This window comes from Harpia harpyja, chromosome 3 (genome assembly GCF_026419915.1).
Source record: "Harpia harpyja isolate bHarHar1 chromosome 3, bHarHar1 primary haplotype, whole genome shotgun sequence".
NCBI lineage: Eukaryota > Metazoa > Chordata > Aves > Accipitriformes > Accipitridae > Harpia > Harpia harpyja.
Window position 1 is genome coordinate 25,320,081 of NC_068942.1, and position 16,932 is coordinate 25,337,012.

Genomic DNA, 16,932 nt, shown 5'->3' on the forward strand with positions numbered 1-16,932 from the left:
GCAGTTCATGAAGAACTGCAGCCCGTGGGAAGGACCCACGATGGAGAAGTTCATGGAGGACTGTCTCCCGTGGGTGGGACCCCACGCTGGAGCAGGGGAAGAGCGAGGAGTCCTGCCCCTGAGGAGGAAGGAGCGGCAAAGGCAAGGTGTGATGAACTGAGTCCAACCCCCATTCCCTGTCCCCCTGTGCCGCTGGTGGGGAAGAGGTAGAGAAAACCAGGAGTGAAGTTGTGCCTGGGAAGAAGGGGGGGGGGGGGGCGGGGCGTGTTTTAAGGTTTGGGTTTATTTCTCATTATCCTACTCTGATATGATTGGTAATAAATTAAACTAATTTCCCCAAGTCAAGTCTGTTTTGCCCGTGATGGTAATTGCTGAGTGATCTCCCTGTCCTTATCTCGACCCACAAGACTTTCGTCATATTTTCTCTCTCCCTATCCAGCTGGGCAGGGGGGGTGATAAAGTGGCTTGGTGGGCACCTTGGGACCAGCCAAGGTCAACCCACCGCAGATGCCGGATGCATTTACTGGCCACACGAAGACCAACTTTTCTAGGAAAGCAACTTTTTCAGATCTATGTCTGGATTGCCAGAAGAGCTCCCCATCCCTCCAGAATACAACAGTAGAGACTTTAAGGTTTCTATTACAACACACAGAAGCTTCTACAAGTCTTTCATTTGCTGAGATCACATCTCTTTCTGCGTGTCCAAGAACCATCCTAAACATGAAACCTAAATCAAACAAAGGTTTGGTTCAGGACCAAGGTGTTTTTCCAGGAGGACCTGAAGTTTACATTCTTTTTCCCCAGTTACACTGGCAAAGAAATAATATAAGCCTCATCTTACAAATTCTTGGACCATCACAACTGCAACCAACTTATCAGATACTGCAGCACTCACACAAAAAATGCAAATTAATTTAAATGTGCTCAGTATCATTGCCTTCATTCAGACTCATATTTAAGTAAATTAAAAAGAATGTTTCTAAGCTTTTTCATCTGCTGTTCATTTAGTCACCACATATATTGTTAAGAGGATACAAGTACTCAAAAATCTGACACATAAATATTTTTTAATTGTTTTACTTTCCCCATTGCTTCATTATTCTTTCAGACAGGCTTCTTCAGGCTTCTATGCAAAATAGCTTTTTATCTTCCAGCTTTGATACCATCAGCTCTAGTACATCAACTGTGTAACCACAGTGAGGTTGCATTTTCACATTCTGAAGCAGCACTACATGAAAAGGTTTATGCACCCCTCACACCTCCTAAAAGCTGGGGCTTCTTGCTCCAGTCCTGCACCCTGCCCAACATCAGCACAGCTGTTTCCTCACTGAGAGCAAACCTGGGGAAGTAAACTAATTCAGGCAAAAATACCTTGAGCAGCAGGGGAGGGTGAAAGTTATTTTTCCACCATATCAGTTTCCTCCTCTGTTCAACTACACTATCACAGCACAGCTGTGACAGCACAGCAGAGGTAAAGGGCATCCAGAAACCGAGATTGGTATCTTTAGTGCCTAAACCAAAGAAATCTGCATGGAACCATAGTCTAACCTACATTTACAGGTACAGATTTAGAGATCTATTGCTTAAAAACAGCTGCCGATGCAAAAAACCTGTCAAAACCACTTCCAATAATAGGCAGTAATCATAAACTGATAGTAAGTGAGATTATTACATGAAGCACAGAGTTCAGCAGTGAAGTTCTATGATACCAGTGTAATGGACACAAAGTATGGACATTCTTTCACACATGAAGGCAATTTAATTTCTCAGATAGCTAATAAAAACCCCCACCCTTTCAAGAATGTGATGTCAACAGAAAACCAATGATAAATACAGAGCATCCACTCCTGGACAAAAAGTTTGCAAAGAAAAAGCATTTATAAGAGGTCTGTAGTTCAAAGATGGAAAAATATTCTGCATATTCTAATAAACGACTTTTTTTTCTTCAGGACTTTCATACACATTGGGTTGCTTACAGTGCAGAATATCATGTAGAATGATTGGACTCAAGAACACAGAACTGCGTAAGTTTGATCATTTGCCAAACTGTTTAACATTTTCTAAGTACTAACAAGGAGTAACAGAGGAGGATAAGAGGAGGATGGAGCTTTGAAGTATGTTGAATATTTTCTTTGCAATGTCTTTGAAAGTTTTTCTGGTAGGATAGCGGTGGTAACCACACAACAGACTACCGGTGTTTCTTGGCCTTTTCTACTGATTCTCCCAACAGAGAAGTAGAGGTACCACCCAAGGATGCTGCCCTTATGACAGCATCAGAAAACAATGCAGAAGTACATCAAGAGGGCTTCTTTATTTACACCAGCAGCAAAAGGAATGCTACAGAAAACGTGGACCCACTGCTCAATGAGACAGGAACCTAGTGACAAAGGACACAGAAAAAAACTGAAGAACTTGATCCTTTTTTTTTTTTGCCACTCCACATGTCACTGTTAAGTTCTGCCCTTTGACCTCCCAGTTCCCCATCTCTACCAGCAGAATCTGTGGGAATGCATTATCACCTATTGTCGAGGAAGATATGATTACAGAACACTTAAGCCACTTGCACATGTACGAGTCCACAGGATCAGACAGAATGAATCTGATGGTGTTGAAGAAGCTTGCCAATATCTCTATTAGGCCCCTCTATGTTATCTTCGAAAGGTCATGGCACGAGAGGTGTTCCCAATGACTGGAAAAACATCATACCTATCTTCAAGATGGGCAACAAGAATGATCCGGTGAACTACAGGCTAGTCTGCTTCACCTCAACCCCTGATAAGTTTATGGATCAAATCTTCCAGAAATCCATTCCCAGCTACATGATGACAAGACAATGATCAGCCAGCACACATTTACCAAGGGCAAACTGTGCCCAACTGGCTGTGTAGGTAAGGGGAGACCAATGGGTGTTGCAAGGCCTTTGACATGGTCTCCCACAGGGTCCTTATAGGCAGACTAGAGAGACATGGACTGAGTAAACAAATTAGAAGGTGAGAGGAAAACCAGGCAGACCATTGGGGTCAAAGGGTGATGATGACTACCAGTACAAATCCAGCTGATGGCATCCCTCAGTGATCGGTACTGGAGCCAATACTGTTTAATGTCTTTGTTAATAATCTGGATGCTGGGACCAAGTGTACTCACCAAGTTTGCAGACAATGCCAAATTGGGGGAAACAGTTGATACACTGGAAGCCAGGGCTGCTATTCGGAGGGACCTGACAGGCTGAAGAAATGGGCTGACAAGAACCTTACAAAATTCAACAAAAGCAAATGCAAAGTCCTACATCTGAGACCAAATAAGCCCATGCAACAGTGCAGGCTGGGGGACAACTACCTAGGAAGCAGCTCTTCAAGAGGATCTGGGGGTCCTAATGGACAGCAAATTGAACGTGGGTCAGCAGCACACCTCCACAGCAAGGACGGCCAACCACATAACATATTGGCAAAAGTTTAGCCAGCAGTCGAGAGAAGTGACTCTTCCCTTCCATATGGCACTTCCATATGAAACTGTAACCAGGGTACTACATTCAGTTTTGGGCTCTCCAGTGTAACAAAGACATTGACACACTAGAGCAAGTTCAGTGACGGGCTGTCAATATAGCCAGGGGGATCAAGCACATGACATATAAGGAGACACTAAAAAAGCTGGGTTTATTCAGCCTTCAGAAGGGGGGAGGGGAGACCTTTTTGCTGTCTTCAACTACCTAATGGGAAGGCAGAGAGAAGATAAAGCCAAACTCTCCACAGAGATGCACAGCAAAAGGACAAGAGGCGCTGGACACAAGCTGGAGCGAAGAAAATTCCAACTCAATGGAAGAATTTATTTTTTACCATGAGGGTGCTCAAGTTTGAACCAGGTTGACCTGAGAGGTCATGGAGATTGAACAAAGCCCTGAGCAACCTGCTCTAACTGGGCTTGGTTTGGACAGGAGGTTCCAACCCACATGATTCCAACCAGCAGTCAAGTAAAACCAGTGACTACTCACAGGTACAAAGCATCACCTAAGACAACTGCACCATCATCACAAACACTTCCAAAATGAAGTACCTCAGTCACTCTCCTTCTTTTCTCTCTCTGAATAAGTCTGCCACCCACTCAAACTTTCCAGGCAAGTAAAATAATTTAAATAACATCAAAAGCAGGATCCAACAATGAAGGAAAAAACCAAACACAAATAAACAAAAAAGTAATTTTTTCATCTCTTGCATTATGAATATATATAATTCTCTACTTACATGTGACCTCTATTGCTAGACTGGAAATGTACTAAAAATTCGGACAGGAAGAAGAAAGTTTCAGTGTTTTTATAGGAAAGATAAATATAGGAAAGATATCTTCCTATTTTATAGGAAAAAATGGAGGATGAAAGGTTAGCATAGGCTAGGGACAATTTCTGAGCTGCCAATTTACCCTCAAAATGTGAAAAAGCATATAAAGCTAACAAGCCATTTCAAGGAAGATGACACTTGAACAAGAATTCCAGAATACGATTTCTGTGGCAAATCAGCATGTGATGTTAACCACATATGATCTCAAATTCTGAACGCTGTGAGAGTTTTATAAGCAAAACACAGCAGGAAACCTTACAGTACATTATGCATCTGATTTGCACACTTCTGATTTTAGATTTACGTTATGCACCATGGGATCCATCTTCATAAAAAAAGCTAAGCTTGTGCAACTGAGAATATAACAGCACTAAACAAACACCAATCTATTTTTAGAAAGTCCTGAAAGGCAGTTACATACAGAATAAAATTAATAACCTAGCCTAACTACCTGGAAATTAGGCAACCAACACTTTGAGAAGGTTTCCAGGTTTGCTGCAATAATCGGAACATGAGGTTGAAATAAAGTACTGTATCTACATACCAAAAGGAAGAAGAAAAATAATCAAGAATTTGTATTAGTTAACACTTCTGGATTTATCCTGCAAACCTTCAAAGACTATGTCAGATAGGTGTTATCCCCTCTGTAAAAACATACAAAAATTAAAGTCCAGAAAGGTTCCATGACTTCTACAAGAAAATAATCTGCAAATGTAGGATAGAAGAAGAAACTCTAAAATGTAATTAAAACAGAAAAAAGCAAGACACTTCTTTGATGTTGTCAATTGTTCAAAATTCACCTGAAAAGGACAGCAAAAAAAGCACACAAAGAAAACACTCAACAATCAAGAAAACCTCCATAAATTGGTCAAATGAAAAAGGCACATCTCAGAAAAATCTGGGTAGGAAAAGGATGAAAGGAGGATGAGTTGGTTAAACTCTAAGCTGTGAGAAAAATTTGCATTTGCCTTTCTATAATGGTCAAAGACCTGTTTTTTTTCCCTATTCTTAGTGGCACTGGCAAGCTTTCATACCCATATGAGAGGGCAGTCAACTGGATTAGATTGCTGATATGGCTGAAAAGCAATACAGACTAGCTCCACCAACACTTCCCCCCCACAGGATTAGTTTTCTGCCAATTTAGTTCCTTCAGTCAACTTGCCATGAAGCCAGAGAAGTGCCAGTGTTGACTCAAGCAAAGCTGTGAGCACACTGTCTCTGGGAAGGGCAGCAGGACCGTCACTCTGAGCAGCACAGAGCAATTAGGTAGGCCTGGCTGTGTTGTAAATTGCTGGCACAATTACTTGCATGGCCATACAGTATGGACCCACACATGGGGACTGCTAAGAGTTAGAAAATGACCTTGCAAATGCACATACAGTTAAAAAAAAAAAAAAATCAAGTAAACCATGTCTGTTTATTAAAAAAAAAAAAATAATCAGAGAAATGCAACAAAAACATAGGCAACAGCCTCCTGCTCACACTAGATACACTACATACTTCAACTCGCTTTGCAATTAGAGATCAACAATGCAGTGAGACATGATGTAATGCAACTACATTACTGCATTAAAAACACAGAAATCTTTGTAATAGAAGTATCAAACTTCATTAGACCTAGCAACAATGAGTTTAAGGAACACTGGCAACTGCTAACTAAACCACAGTATGCTATAATTCACTAAGTATGCTTTATTTTAAAAAGCTAAAAAATAACTTTAACATCCCTAGAAAAACAAATTTTCTGAGTAATATGAGGAAGTGCTATCGATCAACTAATTTTTAATATAACAAAATAACACATGCTAGCTTGCTAATATCACCCAGTTATGAACCTACTTTTCAAGAAATATCACTCAAAAGACAGCTGAAGCAAAACATCCAACTTCTTAAGAGACCATCCTGCAACTGGAGATGAGTTTCAGCCACCTTCACCCAAACACGCCACTCATGCTTACCTTGATCTATCAGCTCTTTCTATCACAGGGCACAGAGTAATATAAGTCTTTCTTCCAAGTAAGGTGCAGTGCCTTTTCCATCTAACAAAGGTTTTGCTAGATGACAAAGAACTTCTTTATTACATTAATGACAGATGCTTTTTTTTGTGGTATTCATCAGGTAAAGATTCAGCTACAACATAATTTGCCTTATGGCAGAACTAAGGATCTCAGTTAAAGATTTACTACCCCACTGTGCCAAGTATATGCAATCATAATAACCTGGACCAGAGTAGTCCAGAAGTTCACTTTTGAAAGTTTATTCCCAATTGTAAAGGATTCTTAAACTGCCTCTTGAGCAGTAAGCCTTGGTAGAAATAAAATTACAATCGACTCTATTAATTGTTTCTAAAAGAAGTGAGCCTCAGAAACTGCAAAGGCAATTGTAAATATGAAACCTAACCTCTACTGCGTAGTTCAAATTCTCATCTAATAGGCTCTTGAATAATCTTTCTGTTAGACCATCATATTAAATTCTATCATCAGCAGGATATTTATATTTTGCTAAATGAGCCATAAAAATTGGACATGCCAAACAAACACAACATGATATCCTACAACATTAATAAAAATACATCAGTAGAATGAATTTTAGTACAAGTAAAACAACTGGATAAAAACATTCTCATGAAAATAACAAATATTTTTGCAGCTGTTTCTTACAGACATAAATTTCTAAGATTACATAATATTAATCATGTCATACAGTATTATGTTTTAGCACACCAGCAAAATATTATTGGTATTTATCAATCCTAAAACATGATTGTGGCAAGTCTTGTTTAAAAAAACAAACAAACAAACAGGGAGACTTTGCACCAGCTATAGCTTGCATGGTCTGAAAACAAACAAATGAAAACCCAGGAAGGCTTCACACGAAGTTTCTGAATCATCACTCTTCTTTATTTATAATCATTCAAGATTCAGTCAGAGAAAGATATTCCAAATTCAATGTCTTTCAATCCAAATTATTCTTTCACAGGAATTACTGGGATATACATTCAGAAATGTTTCCTTGCCTCATGCAGCACTTACAGCAGTTGCCCATTAAGAAAAACTTTTTAAAGGCCTACTGACCAACCTGGGAAGAATAACCACAGCCTGTTAATTGATTCCCTCCAGTCTCCAGCCTTCACCATAAACTTGTTCTGCACAGAAGTTAACCGTTATTTAAAATAATTTCATTTCCCTGGGCAGAATAAAGCTGCTGTTACACAGAAGTATTTATTCTAAAGTTTAAGTTATGTATTACACCTTAACCTGACTTAACAGCTCACCCGACAGATGAAAGGGGGAACGTCCCACTGCTCTCACATGCAGAGTCTGTCTGCTCTCCCCTATCCAAGCCATTGTCTTGCCTCTCCTGCTTACCCTTCAGTGAGCAAATTCAGAGACTTGGCAAAGTGCCAATCTGGCAAGACAGTACACAGCAACTTCAATTTCTTTGGCAATAAACTGGTAAATCTCAGGGGTGGTGGACAGTACGAGACACACCACGAGGCTGGACTTTGGGGGGGGGGGGGGCGGGGGGCAAAGGGAAAGAGAAGCAGACCTCTCCCCCACCTGTGGCAGTGAGCCCTAAGAGCAGCACAGCTGCAACACATAACTCCCTCTAATCAGTTAATAATGTTCTGTTAGTCCCTATGCCCAAGCCAGTTAATAATTTTAAGCCTTGCAAAGAGAACCAATAAATAGTTGGCATGCAGCTTTACATTCAAAATGGAGTTGCAGCCCGGTAAGATAAAAACAGCAACGTCACAGTTCACTGCTTTAGGGAATCCATACACTCAATTTATCATTACCCTGTACAAGACAATAGCATCGCACCTTAACCATTTTACTATTCTTTGGACAGCTTATTTTGAAAGCATTATTTTCAAATTTGATATCTGTGCTGCAAATTGCTACTGTACATTAACTACAAGACATCAGTACTCCTGCATTTACTACAATCCTTTTAATAACCAACTATCCTCGTATATTAGAACATAATTCCTTCCACAGGTTATTTAGAAAAAAGTTATTCAAACAACAGCTTTACCAAAATGCTATTTCTTTAACTCACAGCAGACATTACACCATAAATAAAAACAAAACAGCTTCTCAAAAGTTATTTGCTCTTAATCATTCCTGTTAGCTACAGTACCCAAATAACCATTAGCCATTCTCTATTCTGATTTATATTAGACTGTAATTCAGAGACTGAATTCAATTTGGCCCAATCCCCAGTTCTGTGCAGGGAGACTACACCATACAAGAAAATTAAATAAGTTTTCAGGACTTTTACAACATTCTACTGAAAGTACTCAAAAGACATCTCACAAGTCTACATACTAATGAACTACTAAGTTCTACTTATAACATGTTAGTAGTTCTCAAAAAAAGCTTCCAACCTAAACATGTGTCACCAAATTAGCCAGTGATTTAATGATTAAAAATACACCTGATTTTAACCCATGATTTAAGAACTGGTTATCTTTTCCACATTTCCTAAAGGAAATGAAATTCCGTGGCCTCAGCAGCAGAATAAAAAACATTTTTTTAGCTTATATTTTTGAAGGCTCAGGGAAAATAAAGATTGCCAGGTAATTCTTTTTGCATCATGGTATCCATCAACACAGGCTGCTGGGCACCCACTATAGAAGTGCCAATTACTCCTGTGAACGCAACACTCAAAAGCAGCTGACTTGGCCAACACAAGACACCAACTTTGGTTCCGCCACAGCTTAAGATCAGCTTCACCTGAAAATATTACACATGCTAGGCTGCTGAACACAGTAAGAGGAAGTTCAACAACACATGCTTTTGAAAATTAAATGTGCAAGACAAAACCAGGTTTAAGTCTATATAACGAATAAGAATAGTAGTATTTTTAGTAGTGCTTTAATTTTCTTAATTTTAAGCAAGAAGTAGTCAAATACAGAGCATCAGACAGATTTCAACCTATGCAAGAATATCCCTACCTTAAAAAAAAAACCCTCCAAATTGAAACCAAATAGGTGCTAAAACATGGACCAAAAGAAAGGAACTTTACAAATCTGCTCCACACCCACCCCCAATGGAAGTGCCTTTTAAAACAACCAAGTTAAGAGAAGAATTACATTTGCCTTTTTTCCCCGAAAAAGAATTTGTTCGCTCTATCTGTACAGCTTCCCCCAGCACAACAGTTCCATTTTTATTTATCTTGTTTTCTTGGCCTCCTGCAGTACCTTAAGCTATCCTGCACACTCTTCCACTCCTTTCTGCAACACACACACACAGACGGAGGCATGCACTGTCCTGTGTACTGAGTCCCCTAGCTGCCCTGACCCCTGACTGCTCAGCCAGTATATGTACTGACACTAGTTAGCAGCAAACCAAACCATGCTGAGGCAACACTGAAACCTTCACTTCAGGGACACTAATTTTGACTTCTCTATTTTATGGAAGTGGGCAAGTTTCACAAGATTTCTAGCTATTTACCTGTGAGATCTGAACTCCACTGAAAACAAAAGGGTTTAATACCTATTAGTGGGAAGGAAGGAGACAAAATGATGAGATGACTCAAAACCCCTCATATTCTTATATAGCAATATTTAAAAGTGGCGAGTTTGGTGATTAATCTCACGTTACATGACCTGCTACAACACAAAACACCTTGACACCCCTCAGTCACCTCAATTAAAAGACACGGCTAAAACTCTATAGAAAAGGTGAAGTCTGATACTGCACTGAAATCCATGCATAGTCTTCCAGAAACAACAGTAATAAAAGCCAAAGTTGTTGCTGAAACCATTACAATAAATAATTCATTATGTTTTATCCTTGTAGATAAAACAAGAAGCAAAAGACTACAATATCCAAATAGGCTCATCATAAAAGTATCTGTGCAAGCAAGATGTTCGCAAAATGCTGGTTTATGCTTGCTATCAAGCCTCATATTGATGTTATTATTTATGTTATTACTATTACTTTTGTATTTATACTTACATAAAGAAGAGTGTAAGGATCTCTTTTAGGAACATTGTCAAGTTAAATTTTTTTTTTTTTTGGCCACTAAAAACCAGTAGAACTTCTGTACTTTTTCTGAAGAAAAAGTAGAGCTTTCCTACCAAATCCAAGTGCCAGAAAATAACGGATGAGGCATCCCACACAAGATAGTTACCCTTACACCTGAAGCTTCTATGTCCCACTGTGGAAAATCATTATAGCAGCAGCTACTTAGGAAAAACCACCAACTAATAAATGCCCCATAATGGAAACCAGAAAATTGCACACGGGTGCCTTCCAATTCAGAAAGCAGAGGACAAGCCTGGGCTCCTAGAATCCTACATCTCAAAATTAAAAAGAAGGTGATGATGTGGAAGAAAACTTGGGCACAGGCTATTATTTTAGAATGCGCTACCAAGTGTATTACAATGTATGTTATAGAGCATTAATAGATAAATGGAAGTTTATTTTTAGTATCTTTCTACATGCTCTAAGAAGCAGCCTGTCTTTCTTAATATTTCATGCTACCTATCACCCAAGCTAGATTGGCACAAACAAAAAATAAGACAGTAAGAAGATAGTTTCAATTGGACTTTGCTAAGAAATAGTTCTCAACAAGTGGGTTTCACTCCCAGAAAATAATCTGTCATTGAAGTCAGTGGGAAGGTTTCCTATTCTTAAAACCACTGGAAAGGAGAGCTGAACAAAGGTCTGAGAAGACACATATGCAGTGCTGGAAAGAAATTCTGAATGGGTCAGAGGACGGGGAGACATAAGCAAGCCACGGAAGAGTCACAAATTTCCCACTTTCAGATAGAAAACTACTCTCAAGAAAAACAGAAGGAAGGAACAGAACGTGTCTGGACATTGATGGGAGTGATGCAAACCAGAGAAAAATTCAACAGCATAAAGCTGGAGTTTGGATTATGATAAAGACACAGAAGAAGGTGAATGATACCTGGAACATCCCCTCCCCTCATTTTCAAGCTAATGCTTATCTCCACTAGATCATAAACAAAGCGTCAGAGACTACTTCGGAGACAATTACAACAAATAATAAAAAAATTTCACTGTTAAGAGAAAGATAAAGAGAAGAGTCATAGCAGGTAAAAAATTTTCAAGTGTTCTATCTGAATACAAACTCCATTCTGGCCTACTAATTTGTATTACTCCTGTCAGAGACTTCTCCAGGTGATTAAAAGAAAAAAAAAAAAAAAAAGGCAAGAAAGGCTGACCATCACTTCAAATGGCAACTCTATGTCTATACACTAATATAGAAATGCTGACTGTTTCTGTACCAGTCCAGAATCTCAGCTACCTTTAAGAAAATACACAAGTCTATAACCCTTGCTTTGGTGAAGACAATTCTTTACATGTGAACTGAATGAAAAGCAAAGCAGACTTCTAGAATCCTCTGGCAGACAACTGTGAAGTTTCTTTTGCTGCTGCTAATGGGTAGTCCACATAGTTTTCTCTATTATTAGGAAACCTGTAGCCAAGAAAATGGAATGAAAATTGAGCAAATTCCTGTCATGACTGCATTGAAATCTCTCAGCAGCTCTGAAGGTAGGGACTGGCAACACTCCTTAGAAAGGAGGTCCTCAAAACCAAACTTCAATATTGGTTCTCAGGATCACTACTGTAATCACCAGAAGACTGAAAAAAGAAAACAGGAAGGAATAAAATGTTTCTCCTTTCTTTTGGAAATACGTGCATTTAGGAATACTTTAAAGTTTGCCTGTTACCCACCTACAAATATAGGGAAACTTTACATTTAAGGCTGGAAAAGAGAAATTGCAATTTCCTTGCAACTCAGTAACACCCAAGGAGGCAGAATGTAACAAGAGTTCCCACTATTTTTCTCCAGGAATAATGATCAACTATTCCTACAGGTTGAACATCCCCCTACTCTAAATCCAAATAGATTTTCCTATCATTGCTTTGTATTTTAGGTGTGGCTATCAATTGGAAAACACGGGAATTCCTGCAGATGGAAATCTCTAATCACTAAATTTCTAGTCCTCCAAATCAGGAAAGAATTCCCATGCAATAGGACTATTTTGTTAGTATGAATTTCTGCACATTCCGCCCATCACTTTGAAACCTTACTGTAGGAAAATAAATTCAGAAAACAAGGGGAAAGTTTTGCTAATTCCACTTGCAAACTAGCTTAAGTAATAAAAATAAGGTACTTTCCACACTTCTGAATTCTAACAATCCTGACATTTCAAGAAAAGTAAACACGCAGGTCATGTATATCAATGTATACGATGTGTATCAACTATTAGCACTGCTCCAGAACGATAACAAATGAAACTTTAAAAAGAGTCAAACTTTATACTTCTAGGGATCTTGTTCACATTTTCCATAAAAAAGTCTATACAACACAGCATAAAAAATGATGACACATTAGATACACAAAACTGGACAAAACCCATGTACTAGTATGAATCACTGTGTTCAAGAACAACATTACCAGAAAGGCAACAGATAAATCACTCAAGAAACACCCTTCCAGAAAGACCATTTTGTTTTTATTGGAGAATAAAATAATAAAAATATTAAAAGGAAGCACTTTAACAGCAGAATGACAGCCGTATTTCTTCATAGTAACATCTGTTACACTAAAGAAGAGAAAAGCAGTATCTTACTGGACATGTGAAATCAAAATCAAAGTTCTGAATAACTATCATACTTAAAAGCAATTAATTTCATTTAACTGTATGCTTAAGTCTCACTGATAGTCAACATAAGCATGACAGCACCAGAAGTTTCTGTGTACATATATATACACACACACACACATATATAGGTACATACTTAAACAGCACAGTTTCCATAAGACTCAGTTCAATTAGCGATAAACCTAACATCCATTTGGCACCTAATTCATTTGTTTTGCTCATTAATGGCAGGGATGGACAGCGGAGTCCTCCCCCTCCTCTCTACCAGCCTTTAACAGAACACTTCCAAAGCCATCAAGTAAACAATTTTTGGCTGTTGCTTACACAGACTTCAACAGAGTCCATGAAATATACAGACTCAGACTAGCTATAGATATAACTCTAGGCTCATGTATTAATCATCACCTTGCAACAGAAGTTGCCGTATTTCCTACTCTATATGGTTTTATTCTAATTTTTGTCCACGTTATACTTGTTTCACAAGTCTGGCACTCTCGTGCTTGTCTAGCCTTTGGATAACGGTGGTTCTAACGTCATTAGGGTGATCTAATATGCTGCTGTACATTTCCAGATTACAGACTGCCAAACCTCCCCCCATATATATATATATTCTGTACCTTTACTTTTTCCTATAAAGTCAACATCCCCAATAAGAACCTCTCAAATAACATCTGAAAGGCTGCTTCTTCCTTTGCTTCAAATCCGTACAAAGTTTACCAGCTCTTACTAGATCTGCTATAGTACTATCATCCCATTTGGACTTGGGCCACCCTCGGAAATTTTTTGTCACCACCATCCACATCAGGTTTTCTTCACACGTGTGTGCACACTCACACACTCTTAGCATTTCTATCACATCATCAGTCCTAAAATTAACACGTCCGTAAACAATGAGGAAACACAAAACCAGCTGATAACTGAGTTCACCAATCGTGAATACTGAAGCTTTGAATGGGGATGCTATCCAGTGTTGGTCCTGCTGTTGGAAAGAGACGTCATAAGTAAAAAAAAAAAGTGTGTTGCATATGAAATCTGTCTTTTCTTAGCCACCTGTCCAACCAGCAAGTAGCCAAGGTGCACACAGAAGACAGAGACTAGTCATTACCCTGACACTTGTATTTGCGCAAACCTTGCTATGTTCTGTAGAGAGAGTTCAGGAAAATGGAGCATCTGCATTTCACCACCAAACACTTTAAAGGTAGAAGGGAGGTAACACGACAGCCGTTATTACCCAGAAAGAGTTTCTGAACATCACAATTTCAGATTAATAATTCAAAACAACAAGCAGTACTTTGTTCACACCGTACTTCTACTCCAGAACATCCAGTAATAAAAACCAAAACCAAACATTCTGCAGCAAAAGAAAATCTGCAAGAGGTATGTTCTGTATAATACAGGTACTACAAAACCCCCAATGCTAAACTTATCCCTGACTTGAAAAACTCTACTTATGAGGAGTAATTTATTTCATTAACATACATTTTCCTTCGTTATCATCATGGTAATTTTGCAGAATTTAGCAGTCTATTGGCCTATGTCATCAGGATCTGTGCTTATAGCAATTTTGCAAGACTACAACAGCAGATTTTTTTTTTTAGATCGGTGAAACTGTAAAGGCTCAACAGTTAAAGATACTCGAATTTCAGGAGACTTTTTGCATTATGATGAAGAGCTTTGCAGTGACAAAACAAACCACCAAACCCGTACATCAAAAAAAATTACTCAAGGCTTTATAAACGCTAAAGGTTTCTTTCAGTTGCAGCTGATAGATTCATCCCCTTCGTATCACAAACGTAGGTACGATCCCCATCCCCGAACTAACCTCAGTCCCAAACCTTTAAAGCAGCATTTTAGAAGCAGACGAGACTCATTTTACGGTGGGGCGAAAGGGTACGGGCTAGGCCGGGGCCTGGGAGCAGGCTAAAGGCAGGGAAATGCAGCGGGGAGGCTGCACAGCAATCCTCGCTTCCCCTCCTCACCTAGCGCTAACCTTGCCCGGCCGCCCACCAGCCCACCGCCCCTCCGAGAGAAGATTCCTCCTCCTGCAAAACCGGCCCTGCCGCACCAAGCCCAGGCTGCTCTCAGCGCTCTGCCCCTACAAAGAAAACACTGCACCTCCAAAGCCTCACAACATAGAAAGAAAGAAAGAAAGGAAAAGGACAAGAAATCAAATCGCCCTCGCTAACCCCTCCCTCAAAAGCAGCTCTCTTTTCACCAAACCAAACCACCCCTTACGGCACCCACCCTTCCCCCACCACGAAGCCACCTCTCACAGTCGCTGTCTCCCAAAGGGGACCCATTCCTCCCCCCGAGATGCACACACACACGCCCGCCTCCCCCATTCCCCGGTCTGTACCGTGCCCCTTACTGGTTGCCAGAAGGGAAACGCAGCCCACGGGCCACGTTCCCCCCCTCTCAGCCATGCACGCACCGTCCAGAAACAAGCTGTCTCTGCAGCCGCCGCCGCCGCCACCGGCCATCTTCCCGCTGCCGAGCCTCGCTCCCTCACTCCATCGCCCAGAGAGGCGGCGGGGCCTGGCCCTTCCCCCGGCCTGCGCGCTCCGCCGCCCACCCCCACTGCGGAAGGCTGGGTGACCCGCAGCGGCGGCGGCGCCGCCGAGGCCCGGCCCTCTCCCGCTCCCCGGGCCGCGCTGCCTTCCGGCCCCCGTGCAGGAGGAAGCGGCGGCAGCGCGCCCGCTCCTCCCTCACCGCGTCCGCCAGCAGCGGCCCCCCGAGCGGCCGCCGGCCGGGCCTGGCCCAGCAGCCGCCGATGGCGCCCGGCGGGGGAGACGGGCCCGGCCGGGGCTCCGCCGGCGGCGCCTCCGAGCGCACGGGGAGGACGAGGAAGCGGTGCGCGCCGCGCTGCCGCCCCTCTCCTCCATGAACGGCGCGGCCGGGCCTCCTCACCAGCGCTTCCCTGCCGAGACCCCCCCGCCGGGCTCGCCCGGCCCGCCACCCCGGCCCCTAGACGATAAAATGGCCGCAGTAGGGCCGTGCCCGGTAACGCGTCGGGCTTCTCCCGCTCCCCCCTCGATCAGCTGGGAGGCAGCGGCTTTCGGAAGGTGAGGAGGAGGAGGCGGATCGGGCAGCCGAAAATGAATGAACTTTCGAGAGTGCCGGCGTCCATGGCGCGGGACTGGGGCCCGCTGGTCTCTCGCCGCGCTCGGGCAAAAGGCCACAAAGGTCTGGCGAATTCTCGCCAGCCGTAAAGTCTTCTGGGGCCTCGTCAAGGCACGTTTAAAGCCGAAACTTGAATTCTGCAGAACGTACGGCGTTGCCAAGCCACCTAGGCAGAAACTGCAAGTCATGGCCTCGGGTATATTTGACTTTTAAAATTAAAAAAATCCTTTTTTTCGCATGTAAGGTTTTACATTTTAAAAAGCTTTCTTGTGAAGCCCAAGAACCCAAGTGCCAAAACCATGCATCCTTTAAAAACTGCAAAGTGAATTACGACAGCGTAGAGTTAGGGAAAGCTAGGTACTCCTTTCTTGGACAGGGTTCCTTCATCTGGAATTCTACTGACCCCACTTCTACTGCAGAATCGGGGAATTTTTATGTCTACTTCAAAGCTCCTAGTTTCTAAAATGACTAATGCCTGAAAAGTGAGCGTCCAGAAATACTGGAACTTAAGATTGTCAACTGAAGTCCCAAACTAGGTAAGTTCAAGTACCTAGTGCGTATGAAAATTAAAAACCAGAGAGACGAAAATTCTTTGTTGTCCTTTAAGTCTTCTAAATTTGTTGTTTTCATTCCCAAACTTTCTGTATGGACACCAACCATATTCATAAGCCAATGTGTTTAAAAATACTTAAAAGTGAGAGTGCTCAGTTTTGACACAAGCAAGAGGTAAAAAGAAGCAGAGAAGAGCGTAGAGCTGGCCTGGAAGAAGAAAGACACAAGAGATGTCAGACTGCTGCCCAAATGCTATGTCACACCACCAGAGCTAACGAG

At 41.4% G+C, this 16,932-nt stretch overlaps 1 protein-coding gene across 3 annotated transcripts in view; it reads right to left on the minus strand.

Moving 5' to 3' along the window:
* Positions 1–15,941, minus strand: part of SENP6 (SUMO specific peptidase 6) — an 84,190-nt gene extending 68,249 nt beyond the window's left edge. For 2 of the 3 annotated variants that reach the window (XM_052781684.1, XM_052781683.1), the window contains exon 1: positions 15,413–15,941. In XM_052781684.1, the coding sequence (XP_052637644.1) occupies positions 15,413–15,461 (49 nt within the window). In that variant the 5' untranslated portion in view covers positions 15,462–15,941. The remainder of the gene's footprint in view (positions 1–15,412) is intronic. The other variant, XM_052781686.1, reaches the window with a different exon arrangement.
* Between the last annotated feature and the right edge of the window lie 991 nt (positions 15,942–16,932).